The sequence below is a fragment of the Podarcis gaigeae genome (assembly GCF_964106915.1).
Source record: "Podarcis gaigeae genome assembly, chromosome: 13".
NCBI classification, from domain to species: domain Eukaryota; kingdom Metazoa; phylum Chordata; class Lepidosauria; order Squamata; family Lacertidae; genus Podarcis; species Podarcis gaigeae.
The window spans coordinates 7,408,536-7,436,335 of NC_139689.1; the positions used below are offsets into that span (position 1 = coordinate 7,408,536).

The window sequence follows — 27,800 nt, forward strand, 5'->3', positions numbered from 1 at the left end:
CCTGTTTGGGATGCAAGCCTGGGCAGTGGAGGTCCTGGACTGGCCAGACAACAAGGCACACACACACCCCTTGCCCTGGTCTCACTTTTGTGGTCCAAACGAAAGCAGAGCAAAACATTTGGCAACAGCTTGGCTGCAGGAGTTGCCGGAAAGAGGCATACAAGATGCCATCCAACCCCTTAGGGACTCCACTCCAGATCTGAGTAGGGTTTAAGATGTCCCACAAGACAGAGGGTACGGATTTGTCCTTGGGGTTGACTCCCAAAGCCCTTTCTGTCAAATGAGTATAGACACAAAGCAGCAGAGGTTTAGGATCAGAGTTTTCCTTCTCCTAGATGGGCTACATTCCCAGGTGGGCAAGCCCCATCTGCCCCTCGCTTCTCTCTACAAGACATGCAGAAACCGCTTTCTTGACCACTGGACCCGCTCTCGGTCTCATCTTCTCCATCTGCCAGAGCCTGTCTTCACCTGCAGAGGAAGTCCTTAACTCACTGAGGACTTGAGACCCATCTGCTACCCTCGCCTCCGGCCAGTCGAAACTGTTTCCCAGGGTGTGACTGCTGTCACCCCGTTAACCTAACCTGCTCCTCTTGCTCCAACCCTTTGTTCCATAAGTAGAGCTTCCTGTCTCGCCAGAGTGGTGCATACTCTAGTTATCTCTCGCTTGGACTACTGCAATGCGCTCTACGTGGGGCTACCTTTGAAGGTGACTTGGAAACTACAACTAATCCAGAATGCGGCAGCTAGACTGGTGACTGGGGGTGGCTGCCAAGACCACATAACACCGTTCTTGAAATACCTACACTGGCTCCCAATACATTTCCGAGCACAATTCAAAGTGTTGGTGTTGACCTTTAAAGCCCTAAACGGCTCTGGCCCAGTATACCTGAAGGAGCGTCTCCATCCCTACTGTTCTGCTCAGACGCTGAGGTCCAGCTCTGAGGGCCTTCTGGCAGTTCCCCCACTGTGAGAAGCAAAGCTACAGGGAACCAGGCAGAGGGCCTTCTCGGTAGTGGCGCCCACCCTGTGGAATGTCCTCCCATTAGATGTCAAGGAAATAATCAACCACCTGACTTTTAGAAGACATCTGTAGGCAGCCCTGTTCAGGGAAGTTTTTAATGTGTGGCATTTTAATGTACTTTTAATCTTTGTTGGAAGCCGCTCAGAGTGGCTGGGGAAACCCAGCCAGATGGGTGGGATACAAATAATAAATTATTATTATTATTATTATTATTATTATTATTATTCCTGGCCCTCTAGCCCAGCATCCTGTTATCACAGCGGCCAGCCAGGTGCCTGTGAGATTGAAGCATGTGAGAAATACCTGAGCGCAGCAACACTCTCCTTCCTGCAGTTTTGAGCAGATGGGATTCACAAGCATTTACTGCCTCTGACCAGCGGAGGCAGAGCATATAGCCATTGTGGCTAGTAGCCGCTCCACAAATTTGTCTAATCCCCTTTACAGAGCTATCCAACTTGGACGCCTTCCCTGCCTCCTGTGAGGATCAAATTCCAAGAACTTAAGTGCTGTGTGAAGAAGACCTTTCTTTCCTCAGACACAAATTCTTCAACATTCAGCTTCTTCTGCAAGTTTCTAGCATTATGAGGGGGTGGGGGAAAAGCACCCTCTAACCACTTTTCTCCATGACTTGCATAATTTTACATAAACTTTCGTCTTGTTGCCTCTACTTGCCTTTTCTTTAAATTGAAAAGCCCCACATGCTGCAACCTTTCCTGAGGGGAATTCCAGTCCCCTTTCTAGATCTGAATTTCTTCCTCCCTCTCAAGTAGGTAGAGCATGAGATGCTTAATCTCAGGGTTGTGGGTTCGAACCCCATGTTGGGCAAAAGATTTCTGCCTTGCAGGGGTTGGGCTAGATGACCCTCGGGGTCCTGTCCAGCTCTATGATTCTATTATTTGATTACATAATTAATTTCAGAATTTACAATTTGCTCTACATTCGGAGAATACCCAAGCTGTGTAAATAATAATAATAATATGTGCTGGAAGCCACCCAGAGTGGCTGGGAATAAATGAAATTATTAAATGATAAAGTAATAATAATAACATAATAATAATAATTTTGCCAGGCACAGTGATGGCATAACACCACCCCCACCAATAACATGATAGAAAGATCAGAAAGGCAATGTGGGGTAGTGGTTAGAGTGTAGACTAGGACCTGGGAGACCAGGGCAGGTCCGGATTTAGGTTTGATGAGGCCCTAAGCTACTGAAGGTAATGGGGCCCTTTATATATCCAACTGTCCTTTGTCAACAACAAATTGTCACTGTTTTTTGTGCTGAATATATGCTACACTATATGGTAATTTATGGACCTAATAGGTATCTAAAGTAACAAAATAGGAGCCTACAGAACACAAAACACTGTTGCTGTATGTAGGCTTTATTTTGTTTTTTATCTTATATTTTGGAAATGTACATCAAGTTTTTTTTTCCTTTAAATTTTTTTGGGGGCCCCAAGAGAGTGGGGAACTAAGCTATAGCTTGTTTAGCTTACACAAATCAGACACTGGGCCGGGGTTCAATCCCCACTCAGCCATGAGCCTCAGGAGGTGACTTTGGTTCAGCCTCCCTCTTCCACTGCCTAACCTACCTTTTAGACAACGGTGACAGCGGGAGCGAACCATAGCTGTCAATTTTTCCCTTTTCTTGCGAGGAATCCTATTCGGAATAAGGGAAATTCCCTTAAAAAATGGGGAAAGCTGACAGCTATGGAGCGAGCCATGTATGCATGCCGCCTTGAGCTCCTGGGTTGAAAGGCGGCATATGCATGCAATAGTAGTCGCTGCAGTCACATTAAGTCACATTAAGTTCCTGCCCCGAACTTTAACGGCGTTAAAGGAAGAATCAGGGGATGGGAAAAGAGAGGTGGTGGAAGCGGGAAAGAGCATGCATGCATTTCGGAGGCATGTGCAGAGATTCTCTGCTCAGCAGTTGAGCTCAATAGGCTTTGCTGCCTCCCAGGCGCATGCAAGACTGGAGGCTCCCTGCCTTTCTTTCTTCCTCTCCTTTCTTTTCCTCCTCCCTCCCTCCTCCCATCTTCTCCCCTCCGAGGGGAGTCTCTCTCTCTCTCTCTCTCTCCATCCTCCTCGCAACCCTCTAATTGGAGCCAGACCCCGCGCCCGACCACGTCTCCACTTTGGGCGAGGGGGAGAGACGGGGCGGAAGGAGGGAGCGAGGGAAAGCAGTGCGAGGAGGGGAGAGGAGAGAGAGGGAGGGAGGGGCAGAGAAACTCGACACCAGCAACTTTTTTCTTTTTTGCACGACGGGAGAAAGGGAGAGGGGGAGAGGGAAAAAAAAAGGCTTTCGGGTGAGTGGGATCGCCACAGAGCGCCACACTCGGGGGGAGAAGCAACATGTGTCCGTGGCTCGCCCTCCTCCGGCTGCTGCCCCTCGCCGTGGCCTTGAGCGCCCTCCTGCCCCGCGGATCCTCCACGTCCCGCTTCAGCCCCGAGGTGAGTGCCCTGCAAAATCGAGGGACGTAATGCCAGCTCCTCCTGGCCAGCTTTCCTCCGCGCCTCTCTCCTCTTTCTCCCTTAATCTCCCAGGCTTTCCTTTGCCCGACCTGCTTCTCCGTTCCTTCCCTTGCATCCCTCCACCCGCCTGCCTTCCCCACTCCTTTGCTCTCTGCTTTCCTCCTCCCTTTCGTTCCCCCCTCCTTTTCTTTTCCTTACCGGACAGTTCATTCCTCCACGTTCCCGCTTGGTGCGCTTTTGTTCCGGGGAACCTTCATTATTATTATTTTTTGCTATGAATGAGACCCATTGGAGAAGATCTCCCCCTTATTTCCACCCCTTCACTTGCTGGCTTTCGCACTCCCTTCTTCCTGCCCTCTGCCTCGCTCTCTCATTCTCTTGCTCCCGCAGTAGACTTCTCCCTTGTTTCACTCTTCTCTCACCTCTCTCTCTCTCCCTCGTTTGCATTCTGCACTCCTCTGCCAGCCCAGGTTTCTCATTCCTTCCTTCTGTGCCTTCCCCTCCTGCTAAGTTCTCTTAAATGCTCCATTCTTCGATGTTCTTGTCTCCACTTGTCTGCTGCAGAGATGGCTCCATTCCCTGTCTCTCTCCTTTGCTCTCTCTTTCCCTCGGCCTCTGCCACACTCATTCGCTTTCAGCTTGGCTCACATTATTCTCCACTTATATATCAACCTCCATCTAAACAGGATCTCCAATGACAGAGCCTTCACCTCTTCCCATTGACTGGGCTTATATATTGATTTTCCCCCTTTTCCTTGATTGCAGTTTAATATTTCTGCCTTCCTTTTTGCAAATTCCTTTGTATGTCTTCTGCCTTCCCAGCACTCCTTCTTTAGGAAGCTTCTGACATCCACCCTTCCCTGGTGGTCAGTATGGCCTTTCCCAATCACTCCTGATCTTCCCCCCTTTTCTTCTTCTTGAGACGCCCCTTCACGAGTCAGGCACGTTCTGAATTTTCCTTCCTGTATTTCCCTTCTGCCAAACTTCCCATCACCTTTGCTCCTATTCTTTTATTCACATTCCTTCTCCAGCTGTTCTTTCCATCTACTCCTCCCTTGCTTTTTCTTTTACCATCCTTTGTGTTCACCCCCTCCCCTCTTTTCTTGGATGTGTTCTGCAGCTGGACGGAGAGATGGTGTTTTCTATGCCAAGGCATTTTCTGTTCCATTCGTTCTTTTGCCAACCTTCCCCATTCCCTCACTTCCCTGCGCTTTCCTGTTCCAGTTTTGGATGGCTGTCCCTTTGATGCAAGCTCCCTTTCTTCCTTGATTTTGCCCGTCAGCTTAAACACTTTCATGCCTTCTGCCCCCCCCCCATTGATGTCTACCCAAATCCCTTCGTTTTAAGGCCTTTATTCTCTTTCACAACCTTTTCTCTTCCCTTTTGGAGAAATATTGCAGCTTAAACTCCCCTAAAGTGGATGGAAATCCAGCTTGCCTGTTCCCTTCCCTTCCCTACCCCTTTGTTTATGTACTTTTTAAAGTTTTATTTATTTGCATTTATGTACTGGGTTCACACACCACCATTTCCACCCAGACACCCTCGAGGCAGCTTGCAACAGTCCATCAGATTGTCATGTAATCTCTTCCTTCCTCTCTGTTATTTGAACTGGCTCCCTGCTCCTTTATAAATCAAGTAATGTTAAGTCACAATTCATTCCTTGCTTCTGCGCCTTCACCATTCTCAACAAGCAGATAATTCCCTCTTTCATTGTGACCCTTTTCCTGTGCCCACTTTGTTCTCAAACTCCCTCCCTATCTTCCCATATCTATCTGTCTGCTTGTCCGCTTATATATCTCTCTCCATCCACTGTTTTGAAGGGAGCTTGAAAGAGGAATTGTTACTTGTGGTGGTCACACTCATCATCCCTTTTCTTTCTTTCTTTCTTTCTTTTTGCCTCACTCAGCCAGACAAAAGAATTATGTGTATACACCAGAGAGAGTGAAGTCTGTCTCAAACCACTTTCAACTCCCTTTAAGAAAAGCTTCCACCTGCCCATCAATCATCTAATCTTATCTACTTCTTAGTCTGCCATTTCTCTGTCACCCATTGAACATCTCTCGTCCATATTTCTCCATTTAGCCATACATATCTCAGGCTCCCCATCCATCATTCTTCCATCTTCCTTCCCTCTTTTTTGATCACACTGCTCTCAGTTACGCAATCCTTGAAGAAAAAAACAAACCCCAAACAAACCACCTTGGTCTCCTTCCAACTTTTCCTTGGCTTTTGACGGCGTGTCTGTTATTGTTACAGTTCCTTTCTTTCTCTTCTTCTTTTTGTTCCTTGCTTTTATTGCCGATCCAAGCAACTTTTGCTGCCGAAACACACACACACACACACACACTTTTTGTGGTAGCTGGGAATATTTTATCTTAAGGGGGAAGAACCCGAATCAAGTCCTGAAATGTCCTCAGAGGAACAAAGAAGTCTGTGGCATTGGTGGCTGGTTTGGAAGAAAGAGCTGTGAAGGACTTGGGGATCAATGAGGGCTAGAATGATGGTGGTGGACATCCACTGGCAGAAGATGCAACTGGAAGGGTGTTTTTTTACCTTGTAACCTAATTGTTGTGATAAGTTTGGAAGAAAAAATGAATGCAGAGAGAGAGAGAGAGAGAGAGAGAGAGAGAGAGAGAGAGAGAGAGAGAGGAATATGGGGAAAGAACCCAGGCAGGAAAAGGGCAGCTTTTCATGTGGGTGTTCTCAGCCAATTTTACAATTGGAAAAAAAAATAAGAAGAAGAAGAAAAGGAAATGGACCCAGCATAGGAAGGCAGAGGAAAGAACAGTTCAGGGAAGTGGCGGTACCAGCTCTGAAAGGGGGTTGGCAACTGTGACCTTAAGCCACTCAAGTCTGAATGCCAGAAATGAGGATGTGGGGAGGGATGAGACAAAAGAGGGCCTTGTCTGAACCCTCGAGGAAGTTTGCAAGTTTGCTCGGACAAGAGCGAAGGCCCGGGGATGGCTGGGGAATTCACTCTAAGGAAGGCTCTGGCCTAGGATGAAACGAAGGAGAAGGAGGAGGGCAGGACGGTTACTGTACCCAAAGGCTGCGTGGGCCGTGGGTTGTTTGTGTCTCTTTCTCTTCCAAGGGATATTTTTGAGGCTTCAGGGATGAGACACGGTGACTTTTTTTAGGGACCGCTCCATCCCGAAGCGAGGGAAGGGAGGCAAGAGGGAGTGCGAAGGGAGAGCAAGCGGAAAAAAGCGGGGGCACGGGGTCTTTTTTTATACCCAACGTTGGCGAGTAGAGCAAGGGAAATTGGGGGGGGGGGGAACGTCATGGATGGATAGGAAGGCAAGAAAATAATTGGCAACGCCCGAGGGTGTCGAAATTTGTCAGGCTCCTTGACATCATCACCTGGGCCTGCTCCAAGTTCTTTTTTTAAATCTTTGCCTTAAGGGGGTGTGTTTCTGGAAAAAAAACGCATACAAGGCCTTTATGTATAGAGTCTGAAATGTATACATCGCTGCTCACTTTGACCCTTAAGTCCCCATTTCCCTGTGCCCACTTGCTTGACTTAACTCTCATAAGTAAGGCCAAATATATCAGGAAAATGTTTAGGCTGCAAGTCTAAGCACAATTACAAGGAGCGAGCCCCATCAAATACTTGTTTTGATTATTTATTAGATTTATATCACACCTTTCCTCAAGGTAGCATGGTTTTCCCCCTTCCTCATCTTATCCTGGGAGGTACTTTAGGCTAAGAGACAGTGACTGGACCAAGGTCACCCAGCGAGCTCCAAGACTGAGAGGGGATTCGAACCCTGGTCTCCCAGGCCCTAGTCCAACGCTCTAACCACTACACCACCTTACTTCTGAGCAAGCACATATAAGATTGTGCATGCATAGTATTCTTCTCCTTTTGTGGAGCATGGAAAAGGATCTCTGGTGATGTTAAGAGCTCAAGCAGCTTGGCACAAGAGGAGGCACTCCTGCAGATATTTGAACCCCAGGCTCTCATACAGCAGACGTCGCTAACTTTGTGTCCTCCCAAGTGTTTTGGAGTACAGTTCCCATCGTCATGCTGGCTGGGGCTAAAGGGTGATGGAGAGTGCAGAACCAGGAGAGTGCAAGCACCAGGCTGCTGAAGGTTGATTTAGGGCAACATTGCCTTGAACTGGTCTCTGTGGTAGAATCATAGAATTGTAGAGTTGGAAGGGACCCTGAGGGTCATCCAGTCCAACCCCCTGAAATGCAGGAATCTCATCTAAAGCATCCATGACAGATGGCCATCCAACCTCTGCCTGAAAACCTCTAAGGAAGGAGAGTCCACAACCTCCCAAGGGAGACTGTTCCATTGCCAAACAGCTCTTAGGCCAGAAAGTTCTTCCTGATGTTGAGTCGGAATCTCCTTTCTTGTAATTTCAAGTCATTGGTTCGAATCCTACCCTCCAGAGCAAGAGAAAACAAGCCTGTCCCCTCTTCCAGGTGACAGACCTTGAGATATTTGAAGATGGCTTATCATATCTGGTGAATAGGGAGCCAGTGTGGGTCCTTCAGAGTTGATGTCATATGTCTCTAGATAAACCATGTAGATTGCTAGCAGGTGAATTCTGTATTAGGGAAAGGTTCTGAACTGTATTCAAGGGCAGCCCCATGCATAGCACATTATAGTAGTCCAAGATGGAGGGTTCTAGAGATCAGGGTGGCCAGGCTACTGCTATTCAAGAAAGGCCACAGCTGTCAAACCAACCTAAGTTTCTATGTTTCTTAAAACTTAGTGCAGTCGTGTGTGTGTTTACTTCAAAGTACATCTCACTGGCTCAGTGTACCCAAAGCACTAAGCCCCAAACCATGGTTTAAGTGGGAAAGAGCAAACAGATTCCTAGGTTGTGGCTGTTTTGTTCCTTCTCTGGCCTTCTGCTGCTGCTGTGAGTGAAGCTATGGTTTGGCAAGGTGTTATGTCTGATCCCAGACTTGTGGTTTATCCATGAATGGTAAAACCATAGAACAAACCTTGGTTGCATCTCAAAAGGCCATGTTCAGACAGCATGCTAAGCCAAACCATGTCTCAGCAAACAGCAGTGCAGGAGGAGAAGTGGTCACAATCCAGGAAACCTGCATGTTTGTGCATTCACACTAAACCATGGCTAAGCTGGGTCAGTTGTGTTGTTATTATTATTATGTATTGAATTTTTATACCTCCTTATACCAGGAGGTCTCAGGGCGGTTCACAGAACAAAATCAAAATATAAAACCACAAAATATATAATCAAAATAAAAACAACAACCTAATAACCCTCTCCAGTGGGCTTGAATCAGCTGATGAATTGGTTAAAAGGCAGGTGATTAATCAGCTAAAAAAAAACCCCTCTTGGATTGTTTGACAGCTATTAAAAATAAAACTTGCAGAAAGAGGGGCAGCAGCTGGGTTGTATCATCCACTGTATGAAAAGCCAAAATTAGGGTGTTCCAAGGACAGGGCTGCCAATGGCTACCAGCCATGATAAGAACACCAGAATAGAAGAAGAGCGCTATTGGATCAGGCCAAGAGTTGATCTCATCCAGCATCCTCTTTCTAGGGGTGGCCAGGAAACTCGCAAGCAGTGTGTGTAAACAAGAATAGCCCTCTCCTGTATTTGTGCCCTTCTAGCAACTGGCATTGAGAGAGGTAGACTGCTCCTAAGCCTGGAGGTTCTACAGTATTTCATTTGTCAAGGCCAATAATCACAGACAGACCTCTCTTTCCCTCTGGGAATGTGGATGATTGCCCCTCTGATGCCCTCCAAGCCAAGCTGGCCATTGCCATACCTTGCCGCTGAAAAATTTGCAAGTTGCACTGTCTGCCCTCTCAGTGGATTTTTCACGCGGTGCCCCTGAGTTCTCTCTTCCGAGAGAGGGAGAAACATTTCTCTCTGTAGCTAAATGACACTTCCATGTGCAGGGGCAGTCTACCTCTGAGTAAAGAACAGGCTCTAGGGATAGATATCAGGAAAGACCTGCCCTGCTTACGTCTCAGGACGTTCTTTTGGGGCTGGCTGCTGTCGGGAAATGGATTGACAGACTAGGAGGCCCTGTTAAATGATCCGGCCATGCAGCTGCGTTTTGAGGGGGTGGGAGAATCGCCCTTGCAAAACCTATCGCATCACAAAGGGTTAACTCTTCTCCTTTCCCCAGCTTTTCTCTCTTGTCTTCCCCAACATAATTCGTTTGCTGCTTGTTTCCTGGGTTTCTCCCTCTGAGCAACATCCCTTTTGAATCACCTGATGTTACGCAAGGAGATGATGTATAATGAGTGTCAGTCCTGAAGCACAGTTCCTTGTAGAGACGACCCCCCCTTCCCCTTCTTCTTCCTGCTCTGTTCTTTTCATGCTGCTCAATTCCAGTCTCGCCACAAGAGCAGCTCCCCAAAAGTGTTGCAGAGACCAGCATCTGAAGATCTGATCCCAGGCGTCTTAGATCTGAGGAGAGCCTTGCCCAGCCTGCTTTACCAAGGGTCACCATGCCTGAAAATGGCTGCAGACAGAGTGATTCACTGTAAAGATCAATGGAAGGGGAGCAGTGGGGCGGTGAGGCGGGAGGAACTGAGACAGCCACAAGGCCTGTGTGCCTGGCAGGAGCTGACACACAAAGCAACTGATAAGTGAAGGAAGCACTTAATAAATCCCACTGAAATTCGTGGAACTTAAGGTTGCATTTGATGTTCCCCTGACTGAACTGGGCAGGGGGCAGAGTGTGGGGTGAGTTCCCTTTAGCACCAGCCACAGTCATCACAGAATTGTAGAGCTGGAAGGGACTCCAAGGTCCAACCCACTGCAATGCAGGAATCTTTTGTCCCGTGTGGGGCTCAAACCCATAACCCTGATTTTAAGAGTCTCCTGCTGTACTGGCTGAGCTGAAGGGAAAAGCTGGTGCAGACGGACAGGCAGAATAAGGAGAAGGTGTTATTTTGGAGTATCTCAGGGTTTCCCAAACTTCCAACCCTCTTACACGACTCCCCAAAGTGTACTCCTTTAATTTTCAAAATATATTTAATATTCCTCCCCTGTTGTGCCTTTGTATGAGTCACTGTTCTGGGTATGACTCCTCTTGAGATCAGGTGGTTCTTTGTATTGGGAGCAATGGAATGAATTTATCATGCCCTGTTCGTCGCTATTGCCTTTCATCCAGTGAAGAATGATGGGAAGGAGGGAAAGGCGATCACGCAGAGGCACAATGTGTCAGCTTCTGAATCAGTAGGTGCTTTGGGCTCACAGCATACTTTTAACAGATTGGCAGACGGACAGAAAGATGAGTTGAATGTATGGGAATGAGTCGGTGGATGGGCAGCGATTGGGGAGGAAAAGTGGATGGACAGAGAAAGGAAAGAAAGATGGAGTCAATAGATCAGGACTGAGGTTGCTGGGGCCAGTCAGGTGTTGTTGGACTACAGCTCCCATGATCCCTGGCTATTGACCATGCTGATGGGAGTTGGAGTCCGACGGCATCCAAAAGACTAAACAGGTCCTCATACCCCATGATTAACTATATATATACAGTGGTGCCCCGCAAGACGAACGCCTCGCAAGATGGAAAACCCGCTAGACAAAAGGGTTTTCCGTTTTGGAGGCGCTTCGCAAAACGAATTTCCCTATGGGCTTGCTTCGCAAGACGAAAATGTATTGCGAGTTCCTGCGGGGTTTTTTCCCTTTTCCCCACCTTTTCCTAAGCCCTAAGCCGCTTATCAGCTGATCCGCTAAAAGCCGCTAAACCGCTAATAGCGCTAATCCGCTAAGCTGTCAATGGGCTTGCTTCGCAAGAAGAAAAAACCGCTATACGAATAGCCTCACGGAACGGATTAATTTCGTCTTGCGAGGCACCACTGTATATGGAAACAGAAGGAATGCACTGTGAACTTTATTTGTTTAGTTCATAAATTTGATATTCCGCTGGATTGTAAAAACGAAACCACAAAGTGATTATGTAGGTGGATAGGCGTATGTGGAGGGGAAGGTTGATAGTTGAGGGGTGTCCTTTATAAACGATGCCCTACCTCAAAGCAGGCAACAGAGAACACACAAATGGATTGATATGTAGGGAGGAGTGTGGGAAGGACAGAGACGGGAATATGCTGAAAGACGGAAGCACTGAGTGGGATTGATACCAGCAATTATTGGGCGGTGAGTCTTTGCCATGGATAGTATGGCTGAGCTGACAGTATATGGACATAGATCAGGGGCGGGGGACCTGTGGCCCTCTGGGTGTTGATAGACTACAATTCCCATCATCCCCAATGAGCATGACCAGTGGGCAGGGGTGATGGGAGCTGTAGTCTGGCAACATCTGAAGGGGCAACTGGGATAGAAGAAGCACAGAATACCAATAATGGGGAGCCCCGTGCCCCATTCTCCAAGTACTTTGTAAATGGATTTGTAATCTATAGAGGGTCCTGAACTTCTTTGACCCTCTGGACATTGCTGCACTCCAACTCCCATCAACCCCATCCAGTGTGGCCAATGGCTAAGGATGATGGGAGATGTAGTCCTGCAAAAGGTCTTGAAGGCCACAGGCTCCCCAGCCCAGTTTATTTGATCCACCGTCACTCCTGGCAGCCAGCTATTTTGTTTTTCTTGAGCTATCCAGAGCGTGCCTGCATGCGGCGAGCGGAGCTAGCAGGAGAAGGGCTGGGATTTGTGGAAAACCTTGTTCTGAGGCCAGGGGTTGGCCTCTATCTGTGTCTGGTTCCTTCGAACCCTATGATTCTGTGGCCGAGCTCTCACCAAAGCGGTGAGCCAAGACTGGGCTGTACCACTTCAGATGGTCGAAGGGGTGGGCACGTAGGCCCAAACGCCTGTGCATATGAAAATAATCCCCCTGCATAAAATATCAGCACATCAAAGAGGCGGCTGCTCTGATATTCTTTGCTGTGCTCATCTTCTGCCTGAAGGGCTTTTGTTTTAAATAGGGTGAGCCCCCCCCCCGGCAGATTGAGGTGGCACAGTCCAGACACAGGTTTGACCATCTTAGTGAGAATGAAGCCTATAGGTAGAAATGGACAGAGGAGAGAAAAAATCCTGAAACAATTTGCCGTGGCTCAGTCTTCGATTCTGCATTTTTTTGGGTTGTGCACCCTTTGCAGTGATTCCGGCTTCACAAGTGCGCTTGTGACCAAACTCGAGATATATAAGCTAATCGCCAAATGGCACCTTAAACCTGGTCACAGCAATGCAATGTCTAGGCGCCTTTTTTGCGGTAGAATTTATTGTTGTCATTGTTGTGATTATTATTCATTTCATTTCTATACTGCTTAATATTTTAAAGAAACAATCTCAAAAATTGGTTTCCAACTCATTGAAACATCAAATAAAACATCCCAGAATAAAACAGGTTCAAGCTTCAAAGAAAATATTTCAGATCCTTTTCTAAGTGACATTAGGCTTTCCCCATGTTTTATTTACCTACTTAATTTATAGAGGTGCCCCATTGCAGAAGGGCTCCGGGAAGCCAGTGGGCTGGAGCCATTAAGAGTGCCAGGCTAGGAACTGGGAGATCGGGGTTCAAATCCCCACTCGGCCATGAAGGTCACTGGGCTAGTCACAGCCCCTTAATCTACCTCACAAGGTTGTTGTCAGGATTAACTGAGGAGGGGGGTTAACCATGTACTCCTTGGAGAAAAAGTTGGGATATAAATGCAATAAATAAGCAAAACGTGCCTGGGGAATTTCGACCACTGCTTGTCCTTCCTGACATCTGTGCTTCTCACACCCTTCTCCTTTCTCCCCCCAGGCCTGGCTGCAGCAGTATGGCTACCTGCCCCCCGGAGACCTTCGGACGCACACTCAGCGCTCCCCACAGTCGCTCACGGCCGCCATTTCGGCCATGCAGCGGTTCTATGGCCTTCAGGTGACGGGTACGGCGGACTCCGAGACCATGAAGTGAGTTCCCTCCTCCTCCTGCTGCGGGTCACTTCCTTCCTGGGTCCACCCAGTTCAGCATTGCCTACACCGGCTGGCAGCAGCTCTCCAGGGTGTCAGGCAGGGGGGACGCCTGCGTTGCAGTGCTCAGGCTTTGCCACCATGGCCCTTGGTGTGACAAATTCCCCCTTTCAAAATCCAGTGGCGACTCTTCTCTGTTTTCACTGATAAAAGCCTAGGAAATTTCGCTTCACCCCTACCCACAAGAGAAGACCCCTTTTTAAAAATCTCTTTTAGACCCATGCCCTTTTGAAGGCAATAACGCCCTTCGCCCTCCCAATAATTTTATTTTTTAAACTTTTTTTTTTTTGGGTGGTATGGGGGTTTGTTTGGCTGGGAGAGTTGCATGTTTCTAGAGAAGGCTGCTGCCTGCTTTTTTTTGTCTGTGTTTTCGTTCATTTTGGGGTGTTTGTAGCTGTTTGGCCTTCTTTCTCGAGGGGTTTCTGAGCATTGCCAGTTTTTCTTATGGGAAATGTGTGCTTTTGAGGCTCCCCTACAACAGTTTTTGGGAGTTCCAAATGTGCCCCAGGCCCCAAATCATTTGGGACCCCAGTTTTAAGGTGTAGCAGTAAATAGTAATAATAATAATAACAACAATAGTGATTTATTGCAAACCAAAAAACAGATTGTATTTACATGGTTCACTGAGGTGCTGTGGCAACTGCAGTGCTTTTGGTACGTGGGGTCTTTTAGTCATGGAGTGGGGGTAAATAAACAAAACTGTTTTGCTTTACTGGGAAACAGTATCAGAGGGGAATTGTATGCCTAAGTACTGAAACCAAGCACCAGTCAAGCAAATGGGGTATATTTCTCACAGGTCCTATCATGGCGACCTTCAGTGACCATGCTTCGGCCATTTTGAAATGAGTGTGTGGTCGGCAACTGTGTCCCTTGGTTGCCTGCCGGCCTAAGTTGGGTAAAGAGGAGAATTGAGAACTGTGAGGGCCTTCCTCATTCGGGGTACACGCTTGGTGAGACCCAGTCTTGATAAAGCTCTACTGAATTCAAGGAGCCACCTCATAGATGATAAATCTCGAACTCAGTCCAGGAGCTGAGATTTGTCCCTTGCGAGGTGCTTCCTGCATTCAGGAAACTTCTCCTATCCAGACTTCTGAGATTTGAAGGACTATGGGCAGTTTTTCCAAAATGCCGCATGGCATTTCTCAAAACGCTGGTGGTGGGAACACGATATTATGAAACCACCTAAAAGGGCCATGATGTAACCGAGAGAAAGGCTGGGACTGTGGTTGTGGCTGGGTGGCTGGCTTCCAGTTCCCAGCGCTGGCAAGCAGGCAGAACGGCTGAGCGGCATCCTGTCCCGGGGTGGCCCTCGTATTGCATACAGAGCAAGCAGTGTCTGGTGGAGTTAGGGCTGACCAGTGGAACTCCACACCACAAGAGCTTGGCGAGGGTACAAAGAACAGAGGAGGAGGAGGAGGAGGAGAATTTTAAACAGGACTCAGAAGCAGCTTCCGGGTGGGTCTTCTAGTGCCGGATCTACAAATTTTGCAGCGGGGGGCAAACGTATGCACTGCAGCCCCCCACTTTGACTGTGAACTCTCTCTGTGTGGGGTGGAGGGCTCATCTTTCGCGGTGGCAGTGCATAGTTGCCAACTGCAATGTGCAACATCGTCCTTTAAAGCACATTAAGTGGTTCCTAAACTATAAGCTAGCAAAAGATTTAATTAACATTTTTTTTACGAGTGTTTACCTTTTCCCTCTCCATCCCCTCTCTGCTCCCTCTTTCTAAGCTCCCCCCAACCCAGTTTAGTCTAGGGCCAGCACTTGCCTGTCACATAATTGCACACTCCAGCCGAAAGAGCAATTTTATTTGCCACGGCTGTTTAGGTGTGCCAGGACTGCCCTCTGCACTCCTCCCCTGCAAAGCCTCAGCCAGGCTCCATCTTGAGTCCTGGCATGGACGTCTCCTTCCTACAAGCTGAGATGTGCATTGCCTGGAGCTGGCCTTGTCTTGCTTTCGCCAGCCTTGCCACTGCCAGCCCAGCAAGCTATGGCCAAGCTGAAGGTGGCAGGCCTCGTGTCTTCTCTGCCTTGGTCAACAAAGATTGGGAAAGGGAAAAGTCTCGCACATCTCCACTATGTTTGGCATATAGTGCTAGGTGACTGGCAGCAAATTGGCACCCCTTGGCCTGTATAAAGCTGATAAACCAGTGTAAGAGCTCCATGCACACGCTGAATGATGGGATTTGTAGTCCAAGGCATCCAGAGCTGGGGAAAGCTGGTTTGGAGATCCTTTGCAAAAGGAAGAGTGGGGCAAGAGAAACCCTTTAAAATATGTTATTTGCTTGTCTGTTCTGGCTTAGTGATGATACGGGGAAGGTCTGGGCGAGAGGGTTGATCAGGGATGATGGTTCTTGGAGTCCAACAACTTCGGTGGGGTGGGGCTACTGGTTTCCTTATCCCTGTGCCGAAAGCATCCCAGAAAGGCTTCTTATGCTAGGCAGAGGAAGTCAGAATTGTGGGTGTGGAGGAAGGGAGGGAATTGTGGAATTGGCAAAGAATGACTTAGTGTGCACCTTGGCAAACGACAGTGCCGGAGAACAAGTTGGCGAGCGTATGCCGTTGTTTCAGGCAGCAGCCCCTCCTCACAACAACCCTGTGAGGCAGGTTATGCCGAGAGACTGTGATTGGCCTCAGGTCCACCCAGGCAGCTGAGTAGGGGTTCAAAACCTGGTCTCCTAGGTCCTATTCTTGCATGCAAAACCTGGTGCTACTCTCACACAACACTATGGTTTCTGAAGCAGAAGCCCGGAAGGATACCCCTCCGCATGAATCCATGGGGGCCCAATCCACCAAAAAGTTACCTCTTACAATCTTCTGTCTAATGGAGCTGTCGTCAGCCTGCCTTCTGCTCTCAATAAGACCCAGAATCAGCTGTCTGAGTTACGGGCCGGCGGCTATTGGCTTCGCTTCCTCAGTCTATGATGCCACCTCTTGTATTTCTATGTTGTGAACTGCCCTGAGATCTATGGTTGAAGGGTGGTATACAAATTTAAAAATAATAATAAATAATATCAGTGCAATCAGAGAGCAGAGACAGGGCTTTGGCTCCTTACGAGTCTTGCTTCTCTTTTGGTCTTCATAGCAGTGGGCATCATATATGATCACAGCATCATCATCCTGAATCGTTCTCCATTTGTAGTTTCAAGTGGCAGAGGCTGGCTTATTATTATTATTATTATTAAAAAAAAAATTTATACCCCACCCTCTCTGGCCAGAACCGGGCTCAGGGCGGCTAACACCAATAAAATTACAATAAAACGTACAGTAATAGAAAAAGAAAAAACAGTTAATTAAAATATGGGTTAAAATACAATTTAAAATGCAGCCTCATTTTAGTAGTAGCCTGTAAATCAAAACCATAAGGGGCGGGAAACATGAGGGTCAGACTGAGTCCAAACCAAAGGCCAGGCGGAACAGCTCCGTCTTGCAGGCCCTGCAGAAAGATGTCAAATCCCGTAGGGCCCTGGTCTCTTTTGACAGAGTGTTCCACTAAGTCGGAGCCAGTACTGAAAAGGCCCTGGCCCTAGTTGAGACCAATCTAACCTCCTTGTGGCTCGGGACCTCCAAGGTGTTTGTGGACCTTAAGGTCCTCCATGGGGCATACCAGGAGAGGCGGTCCCGTAGATACAAATACCACACTGCCCCACCAACCTCGGTTTGCAGCTGCCTGCTTGCCTGTCTACAGTTCACCCAAGGGTGGAAGTACCCTGTCTGCTTCCTCCCCCTTAGTCTCAGTGTTGCCGTTCTAGGACCCAGCAGGGAAAAGGATGGCAGACAGAACTAGAATGAGCTGGTTCTGTCCGCCATTGGCTCTAACTTCACCTGCTGTTGAGTCCCCATGTCTTCCATTCTACCTGTCCCGATATGCACCAACCCCCACTAGTTTCAAGATGGCTAGAATGTAAATAACTATTCCGACAGAAGCAGCGGTAAATGCTGGCCAGATGTCAAGGCATCGGCACCACCAACATCACCGTTTATCTCATGCTTTCTAAATGTAAGTCTCAAAGCAGTCTATAAAATATGCAAACACTTCGAACTTTTAAAAGCAAACGCGTCAATAAAATACAATTATTATTTTTTTGCTGAAAGTGCTCCTCCAACAATACTGACCCTATACGAAGGACACATGCTACCCCAGCCTACTAAATGATTAACACGACAGACAGGCCGGAAATCTTACTGTAGTATGATTCCAAGAAGGAACCAAGGGTAAACAGGAATGACTTAGCCTGGCAACTGAAAGCTGGCAGTGGTGGTGCCAGGCTTTCCACAATTCCACAATCGGGGAGTGATCACTGAAAAAGCTTTCCCCACATTGTCCCCCTCTCTCAGAGGTGGCGCATGAAGAGAGACGGACCTCATGACAAGTCGCTGGGCTCGGGCAGGTAGTCCGCATGGCTAACATGGGGAGGTCGACCTACAGAGACTTTGGTGAGATAGAAATGTGTTTCTCAAGGGCAGCTGGAACCTTAAATGCATCTTCCTTCTTCTAGGGCTATGAAGAGGCCCCGCTGCGGCGTCCCAGATAAATTTGGAGCAGAGATCAAGGCTAATGTCCGGCGCAGGCGCTATGCCATCCAAGGGCTGAAGTGGTCACACTACGATCTTACTTTTTGGTGAGGTTGGCAGAGAAGACGGTGTGGGGCAGGGAGTCAAAGGGCTGATCTGTGGGAAAGGAGAATTAGCTGTGGGGATGGATCTGTCAGAAGAAAGGCAGGCGATATAGAATTATGGGGGGGCAGAATTCTGACTTGTTACCGGAAGAAAATGCAAATATGGGGTTATTTTTATACACATTTTGTGTCGTCCTGATGTTGAAATCAACGTGGGACTTCAAAGGGGGAAACTTTAGGAGATGAGACAATGAGGCAAAAAGCATGAGTAAAAAGGCAGCGTAGTGGCCTCTTGAGAAAGACCTGGGAGCTACATAGAAGGCAAGGTCTGACTCCTCAAGCCCCACTCTCAATTTCTTGCTCTCCAGCTTCATTTCTGAGTGCCCAACATGTATCCTAGCAAACATAATTTTCACAAACTAAACATTTCAGATAGGAAGAAATCTGATGGTCCGAATAAGCCAACACGTTTTGCGCTATAAATCCAGATTCTCAGGTTTCCAGGCAACGGAGCAGATTTCTCCCACCCTATTTTCCAGTGTTTTCCCTGAAAGTTTCCCAAAGTGGCTGTGAGAGGAAGGGCAGAAGTCATAACCAGCTTTTCGCACCATTGTCCTGCCTGAAGAGCCATCTTAAGAGGGGGAAGCAGCTAAATGGGGTGCATGACTGAGAAAGGAGGGAGAGCTTGGAAGGTCATTTGAGCTGGACAAAAGGAAATCTGAAGTTGGGTGGACAGGGATGATTGATTAGGAGGCATCTAGGAATCCTGAGAGGGACGTCTAAGCGATCCCTTTGTGGAAGCAACGCAGGTTCAGAGGCCTACATGCCTGAGAGGGTTGAGGTATCAGGACGGGCCTTTCCAAAATCCTTGGTATTTCAACTTCTGCTTCTCTTCCAGTATCCAGAACTACACACCCAAGGTAGGAGAGCATGCCACTTTCACCGCAATCCGACGTGCCTTCAGCGTGTGGCAGTCTGTAACGCCACTGCGCTTCCGTGAGGTTTCCTACTCGGACGTGCGCGAGGGCCGCCAGCCGCAGGCCGACATAATGATCTTCTTCGCGGAAGGCTTCCACGGCGACAGCACCCCTTTCGATGGCGAAGGAGGCTTCTTGGCCCACGCCTACTTCCCTGGGCCCCACATCGGTGGCGACACTCACTTCGACGCTGCGGAGCCCTGGACGTCCCGCAGCGATGACCTTAGCGGTGAGTGGAAGTTTAAGGTGCTGGAAGGACTTGGGGGGGGATAAAATGTCAGGAAGAAGAAGCGTAGATGGTGGCAGATGTGACTGACGAACCCTTGCGTGGGAATGAGTCACTATGAGTAACAATTGGCGAGAAGAAGGAACCCATCTCTCCTCATCGGCTCAGGACCAGCCAGAACATCACTTCCTTTTTCTAGTTCTCCAAATCTCATAATGAAGTGAGTTCTAGACAAAAGCAGAAGGACTTCTTAGGAAGGAAACCCCCTGTATCCAATTCCTTATTTTCTCCTGAGCTCAGCCTTTGTTCAATCAGAAACAATATATGTGAAGGAATGGCTGTCCTTGACCCAAGTTGTGTTGGATTCGCCATGAGAGGAAGTGTCCCCTTGGCCAAGATTTTCACACTCCTTGAACCATTTGGTGTCCTTCATCTTGAGGGGATGGTTGTTTCTGGCAAACCATTTGCAAAGGACGCTGGTAAATCGTTGCTTCCCTCCTCGTAGGAAATGACATTTTCCTGGTTGCGGTGCATGAACTGGGCCACGCTCTGGGTTTGGAGCACTCGAACGACCCGTCCGCCATCATGGCTCCCTTCTACCAATGGATGGAAACGGATAACTTTGAGTTGCCAGAAGATGACCGGCGTGGCATACAGCAGTTGTATGGTATGACCCCTCTTAACTTCCGTTGTGACTTCTGACTCCTTGCCCTGATTCCATTTCTACTCTTATATCTCTCTCACATGTCAATTGTTCCCTTAGCATGGCCAATTAAGAGAGAGCCTCAAGGGAATGTCGGCCATGTTTTCCTGGCCTGCTTTCAGGCTTTCTGCTTCCAGTTCCACTCAGCTGATTTTCTGACTTTACACTGACAACTAGCTGCCTCCTTTGGAACAGGGATATGCTCCAGAGCACGACGGAGTCATTCATCTCTGTTGTTTGCCCCCTGCCATTTTGTAATTGGTGGAATAGTGCCCTTGAACATGGAGGTTTGATTTTAAGTTGTTATGGCTAAAAATTCCTCAAAAAAAAGGGGGGGGGGAAATCGCAGGCCAAACTAATATCACCCCAGTTCTTCGCTGTAACCCTGACTTCTTAGAACTTGGATTGCATGTTTTATTCGCACACAAAGCTGAGTCTAACCCTGCGCCCAAAGGTTTCAGATTATTAACCCTTTCCATCCTTGTCTCCAGGAACCGAAATTGGCCACCCCAGTAAACCTCCGCCTATCCCTCGAACCACTATGAAGCCCCGAGTCCCAGATCGGCCTCCCAAGAACCCATCGTACGGCCCCAACATCTGTGACGGGAGATTTGACACCATCGCTGTGCTAAGGGGCGAGATGTTTGTCTTCAAGGTTAGCCCAGTGTGGGGAGCATAATCAGAGCCTTAGGCTGTGGGAAGGGCAAAGCAGAGAGGGGAGGTTATGAGTTTGCAGGAAGGGTGGTAGCCCTGCTTTGGAGCCATCTCTGAAAATGCTATTATCTGGGTTTATGTTTGCTACGTGACAAGATTTTTTTTTGGGGGGGGAACCCTGAACTCTGCAACCTGTATATGAAATACGGAGATTTAGCAAATCTGCTTATTTTGTGTAATTTATTAAGCCTCTATTAGTCATGTTTGCAGACTAAGGTGTACGTAGGCCTCTAGTGCCCATTCCCTTGATAACTACTGACATTCTAAGTGGAATCTCCACAAACACAGGCTTAATATTTGCTATGTATTTTCAAGCTTGTCTGTTTAACCTTAAGGGCTGAAAATGTTTTATTTTTTTAATTTAATAGTCAGAATGTAGAAATCAGTACCCAACATCAACTTTCATTAGTAACCAGCGTCAGCCCAAACCCAGCCTGACTGTGGAATTGCAAAAGCGTGCAAGCACCAGCTATTATTGCAACACCCATTAGCATCAATATCCTCACGCATGGACCCACCAATCTAAATATGCAGGGCAATTTAAACACTGTTTTACATCATTTGACACATTTGAAAACTCACTGCTTTCCAGGACAAATGGTTTTGGCGAGTCCGGAACAACCGAGTTATGGACGGGCACCCTCTCCCTATCGGCCAGTTCTGGGTTGGTCTCCCCTCAACAATCAACACAGCCTATGAGAGGAAAGACGGCAAATTCGTATTCTTTAAAGGTTGGTGGACTGTTATGAACTGTTTGCTTCCGAAGGCAGCAAGGTCTTCCTCAGTGTGGGATGCCAATATGTTTCATAACTAAATATATTATTCGCCCTTTCCCAAATATTCTTTTTTTATTACTGTGATTAATATACCTTTTAATCGCTGAGGTGGGCTGTGCTGCTGTCCTGCCAAAGTCCCTGCCATGGGAAAACAGCCTTGCAGGCCAAATTGGGACCTTTACTGGGACAAATTTGGCCTGCAAGTCAGAGCCCCACCCCGTGATTCTTTGTGGTTTTTGAGGGGGGTGGAAGTTTGGTCCTCTGGCTAGGGAATGCTAGACATGGTTAAGGCTGCTGGTGCATCTTGGGAAATCAGGTGTCCTTCCTTCTTTCAGGGGACAAACATTGGGTCTTCAATGAGGCCACCTTGGAACCCGGCTACCCGAAGCACATCAAGGAGCTGGGCAGAGGGCTTCCCACGGACCGGATCGACGCCGCTCTTTTCTGGATGCCGAGTGGGAAAACCTACTTCTTCCGGGGAGACAAGTGAGTTACCCATAAGCTGTTGTGGTCCACTAAAGCAGCTCACATTTCGCACCCAGCAAACCAGACTTCTTATCCAGCGAACGGTTGAAATCGTTTCAGCTTTAAGACTTCTAGTCATTTGTTTGTCAGATGAAAATGCGGGAGGATTTGGGTAAGGAGCGCCGGCTGTTTTGAGGGAAGAAACCACTGGGTGGTTCAATGAGTGCTTTGTCCCTGCACCCAGGTCAGAAGGGTAATTTGCACGTCAGGACTGCTGCAGAATTCTCTGTGGCTTTGCCCTGCCTGGGCACAGTTCAACATCTCTCATGTCCCTGGACCCACATTCAGGCTCCACCTCCCTGCTCGGCAGGCGAGACAGGCTGGCGGCAACCTTGGGATCCCACTTCAGTCAGCTTCCAGTGGCCCTACACAGCACCGCAGGACACCTGTGTCGAGCCTGGGCCCAAAACTCTGCCTGCGTACATCTGCTCTGGCTCCTTGGGACCAAAACAGAGTTGGAAGAGGTTGGAAGTCTCACAGCCCAGCCCCTTTGCTTAGTGGTCCCACCCCTATCCATCATGGTCTTTCGAAGCATTCTGTGCACAAGTGTCTGACTCTCATTGCTGTGTCCAGGAGGCCATGTGCAGAGAGGGTTGTCATGCAATGGCAGCTTCCCTGGGCAGAGTGGAGGGAAATTGCTGCAGTTTCTCAGAGCGAAGCAGGTTGCCAGCCAAGTCTCTGGGGGAAGCGAGTGGTAATTGTGAGACCCTTTTTGTGAGTTGGCAGAGGACACAGTCCTTTTTGTTTTCCGTGCATAATTTTTGGGAAGCTTTTTTGCAACGCACCCCGAGCCCTAGAACAGGCTGTTGGTGTAAGCAAATGGACACAGGAGGATAGGAAGTTGACATAGTACTGAGTTAGGCCATTGGGGGTCCATCTTGTTCAGAACTGTCTTCACTGACTGACAACGGCTCTCTAAGGTTTCAGGCAGCCCGGCTTGGATTTGCCAGAGATTGATGCAAGTCAGATGCTGTACCACCAAGCTATAGCCCTTCCAAACAATATGCTACTGTGAGTTGCAGGGGGGAGGCAAAGAGCTGAAGATCAGGGCACGGAAGCAAGTTCTGCTCCCCCAGCTAACTAGGAATCTTCCTCGTCTTTCCCTTCTGGGTTCTGTAATTTCACCAGTCAACACCTGCACACTTCCAAGCCTGTCTTCCCATCCTTGAGGGCGAAGAGATTGGCTTTTATTTCAAAAGAACAGCAACTGAGATTGTCAGGATGCTGAACGCTGTACCTGCTCTCAGAATCTCTGCTTTGCGTGATCACCTTGAGAGATAGGCCAACATAGAAGTGTTTCTGGTTCCTTATTAAACCTAAATGTTTAGCTCTTTTTCAGCTATGGTTGCCAGTTTGCTGTGTGCAAGTTAGTAGCCCTGCAGACCGCAGAATACTGCCCAGGGCAAAAAGTCCCAAGTCAAGGCAGTGGGATGTTCTTCTGAGTAAATTTAGCTTGGGCTGCACACTGCAAACGTTTTACGAGCAAATCCTCAAGAGCTGTCTTGCTCATTGACACCAAAGATCCAACAACTGCAGGGACGAGATATTCCAGATATTCTTAGATTGCAATTTTCTGCGCACTGGCCATGCTTGCTGAAAGGGCTGGTGGGAGTTTTCCACCCTTGGTCTAACCCTTTCTAAAGGCCCTCTTAGCCACATCATGCAATCTTGAATTCCAATTTAAGGCATTGTCTGGCCACCAGAGGGAGGTTTGATCACGGCTGCTGCAGCTTTCTTGCTCATCCCGTCAGGGGGTTTTGCTACAAAGAGGGAAGCAATTACTTTTCTCTTTCTGCTCTGCAGTCTTTTTAACACGGCATTCTTTTTCATTCTTCAGATATTACCGCTTCAACGAAGAGAGCCGAACGGTCGAGCCCGGCTACCCCAAACACATTTCTGTCTGGGAAGGGATCCCTGAGTCACTCCGGGGAGCTTTTATGGGCAGCGACGAGGGTGAGAAAGGGGGAGCGGAGGGAGGACTATTGGAAAAGGGGGTGATGAAAAGGCTCCACTTTCTAATGCAAAGCTAGGAAGGACGGAGCCCACCTGATACTGACTTATGTAAGAAGCAGCTGCCAACATTCTGTGACCAAGAAAGAGTGAACAGGATGCACACAAATAAAATTGGATGGTGGTGTGCAGATATGGTCAGGATTTGATACCTAATAGCTGGAGTCATTGTAGCAGGGAGCTTAATCAGCAGCCACCATATTGCAGCTATGCAGAAAAAGCTGAATTGCTTCACTCTAGGACATCGTTATGCATTCATTGCTTATTATGAAGGGAGTGCACCGTTTCCCTTCACAACTATCCTTGTGAGGCTGATGAGGCTGAGAGACACGGGCTGGCCTAAGGGTCACCCAGTGAGGATCAGGGCTGAGAGAGGGATTTTAATGGGAGTAGGCCCAGCCCTTGTCCTATATTGTGTCTCCTCACCGTTGCAGTGCCTGCCCTGTCCCCTGATGCTGGCAGAGGGTAGCCTGGCCTCAGCCGCAGGAATCTCCTGAAGAAATGCAATCCATAGATTATGCAAAGAATGCCTGCCAGGTGCTTCTAGTGTGAAAATCAACCCCCTGCGCACTCAGCCATTCAAAAGGCGTCCCGTTTTAATGACTAATAATCGTTTGAGCTTTCATGAAAGATGGCTGGTGCGATACCGTTGACCGCCATTGTGGAGTTAATGTTGTGTTCCTAAAATGATTCAGCGGGTTGCAGCTGGTAATCGTTTATTAAAACATGAATTTTTCATTATGTGAATTTTTTTAAAGGAAGCTTTACCCTTCCCAACTCTGATCAGGAAGCCATTTTGCTACAATGAAATGTAAAATGCCTTAAAAAGTGATTATAGCTTGAATTGAAACCCAGCCGAAAATTTTTTTTATCTGGAACCAAAGGTTATTTTTACGAATTTCTAATGTGAAATGAAAGTGAAGATTCAGGAAGAAAACATTTTGCTTTCAGAATAATGAAACTCTTCACTGTGAAATTCCATTTTTCTCACAAAAGAAGTCTCAGATGTAAAAAAACATTGCCTTTATAATTTACACATGCCTTTATAATTGACACATTGGTGTCAAAACCCAAAGGTAAGGTCTGAAATCAACATTAGGACCACAAATTCTCCATATGTACTCGAAATGGGGGGCAGAAAATGGAATTTGGATTCCAAAGCTTAATCTGCAAAACACAGGCAGATATCACTTGAATTCCAAATAGGCACACGAAATAAAATGTGCTTTGCAAGGTCCTCAACTTGAGACTGAAAATTAACTTTGAAGTAGTCACCAGGCAGATCCTACATCCCTGCCTCAGATAGGTTTACAAATTAAAAGTGGGATTCAGTATTTCACAAAACCCATCTCGAATTTTATTGGAAATGATCCCATTGTTGCTCTCGGATAATTTTTTCCTTTGCTGTTATAATTGACTCTCATTTTCTTCCCTGGTCTTGACCACCCCCTATTCCTCCCCCGTATAGTTTTCACCTACTTTTACAAGGGAGACCGTTACTGGAAGTTCAACAACGAGAAGCTGAAGGTAGAGCCAGGGTACCCCAAGTCTGTGCTCCGAGACTGGATGGGATGCAGCTCGGACGGCGACCGCCAGGAAGACGGCGAGGAGGTCATCATCATCGAGGTGGACAATGCGGAAGCAGGGGAGGTGAACGCAGCCGCTGTGGTGTTGCCCATCCTCCTCCTGCTCACCATCTTTGCTCTGGGGATCGCCCTGTTCATCTTCAAGCGCTACGGCACGCCCAAACGGTTGCTGTATTGCCAGCGTTCCCTGCTGGACAAGGTGTGACAAGGCGAGCTCCCTCGCTGGGCTGGGAGCACCAGGGCCCTCCTGTCTCCCTCGCCTTGGCCACCATCTCTCCTCCGGTGCTTCTTTCGTGAACTCTTTTGCCCTAGTCGCCACACTCTTCCTTCTCTGCCTTTCCCCGGTGCTGCCCTGCCGCCATTTTGTCCTCCCTGCGTTCCTCTTCTTGCCTTCGTTCTGCCACTGCTCCTTGCGTGCTACTTCCTTAAGCCATGTCCCAATCTCCTCTTCTCCACTTCCATTTTCTCCTGCTGCATCCTTTCCCCTGGTCCTGTTCTCCCTCCTTCCTCTCCTCTCCTCTCCTCTCCTTCCCACCTCTCCTCCTTCTCGGTCTCTTCACATCCCTTCCACCCCCAGCGGGTGCGCTGAGCATGCTCATCAGGAGTGTAACTTGAGGAGCCAAAAGAGGACCTTCTTCCCCCATGCTGGTTTCGGTCTCCGCCCGACCCCCGTCGCAGTGCACCCCTTGACCTCAGCTCGGGACAAGGAGACTTCGCTTTGACCTGCCAACCTGCAAGGCAGGGGGATAAGACAGCACACTGTGAACACCCACCAAAGTCCCCCCCCCCCCGCGATCTCCCTTGGGTGGGATCGAGGTTAAATTATCACGGCGACCCTCCCAAGTATCTGCTGTCATTAGTGCCGCCCAGCCCTCAACCTTCTTTCAGGGTCACATGGGACTGAATGATGGGCAGAAGGATAGGTACCCTCTATTAGGAGTGATGGGAGGGGAGTCGCAGGTTTCAGCCTCGTGGTGGGCGGAGCTATGCAGATGAAATAGGGAAGCTGCAGAATTTTGGGGCGGGGCAACGTAGCACAGCATTCCAAAAAGGGAACTCTTTTATCATTCCATTGGGCGTGGCTTGAAAAGGAGGGAGGAGCCATGGCTGACCAATAGAAGCGCTTATGTAGATGACCCAACAGGGAGGGCCCTTGGTGGAAGACAAGGGGCGGGGTTTAAAATGTGGGGCGTGGCATGACAGGTCATACCTTTTGGAAGTGGGGAAGCATCTTAAAGGGCCAAATCTTGGGAAAGTGGAGGTCTCACACACAGCAGAGGTGGAGTTGGCCATTGGTACCCTGAATGCAACAGAGAGTGGGGCAAGTTTGGGAGCAGGAGGAAAGGGAAGGGTGGTTGTGGCGGTCAATCTGGAGGTGGAGGTAGAGGAGGAGGAGGTGTGGAATGGGTTGGAGGTGGTCAGCACGGTTCAAATGTTTTTGCATAAATGTTTACTCCAATGTCTGATTATAACTGCATGAAGTTTACAGTTGTCACTTCCAATCCATTCTGGATTCTTAAAAAAAAAAACCAAACAAAGCAAAGTAGCAATTTCCAAAAACGGGGGGGGGGGGGGGGGAGGAGTGGAAGAAAAATTCCTATTGCACCAGAGAACTGCCTCAAACTGCCTTATCCTCCTTTCTTAGGGAAAACGTTTAATTTTGTTTGTTTGTTGAATATGTAATTTTTTTGAAAAAAGAAAGTTTAAAATAGTGCATTAACAGGGTGGGGAAATCAGAATAGGGGTGGGAGACGGAACCCCCAAATCCTGCAGGCCGGGAACGAGGTATCTAAACTCTCTCCTATTCAGACCATTTTCCATTGGGGGTGGGGGAGGGCGTGTCTGAATTCTGGGTCTTGTGTTTTCAAATGGTCTCCAAACGGAATTAAACTGTGTTTAACGATACATTTGGGTTTGTGGGCGGGTTTTTAATATTGTTTATTGTTTCACTTTATTGTTATTATTATTTTGCTATTATTAATAAACACCCATTCTTTGGGAGGGGAATATAACATACATTGCTGGGGCCTGTAGGCTGTTTTAAATCTGTTATTCCTTTTAACGTTTAGCAATAAAAACCCCCATTTCTGGGTGGAAATGGACTCAAAATGCTGGGAGTTTTCAAACATTTATTTTATTTTATTTTTGTCCCCACACAATTTGTTCATGACTATTTTGTTATTAAAAATAATCACCAGAGATTTTTTTTGAAAAAAATAAATGCTGGAATTTCCCCTCCTTTTTAGTA

General features: G+C 48.0%; 1 protein-coding gene across 1 annotated transcript; it reads left to right on the top strand.

The window, feature by feature from the left end:
• Positions 1–3,093: 3,093 nt before the first annotated feature.
• Positions 3,094–27,800, top strand: MMP14 (matrix metallopeptidase 14). The gene is made up of 10 exons (XM_083706795.1): positions 3,094–3,478; positions 13,208–13,356; positions 17,916–18,038; positions 18,934–19,241; positions 19,744–19,905; positions 20,433–20,596; positions 21,248–21,386; positions 21,767–21,917; positions 23,794–23,909; positions 25,435–27,800. Exons 1-10 carry the CDS (start codon positions 3,380–3,382, stop codon positions 25,755–25,757), a joined length of 1,734 nt encoding a protein of 577 aa, XP_083562921.1. The 5' UTR covers positions 3,094–3,379; the 3' UTR covers positions 25,758–27,800.

Coding starts and splice junctions, on each gene's coding strand:
- MMP14 (XM_083706795.1), top strand. CDS start 3,380: ATGTGTCCGTGGCTCGCCCTCCTCCGGCTGCTGCCCCTCGCCGTGGCC. Junction 3,479..13,207: donor CGTCCCGCTTCAGCCCCGAG/GTGAGTGCCCTG, acceptor TTCTCCCCCCAG/GCCTGGCTGCAGCAGTATGG. Junction 19,906..20,432: donor TGGCATACAGCAGTTGTATG/GTATGACCCCTC, acceptor CCTTGTCTCCAG/GAACCGAAATTGGCCACCCC.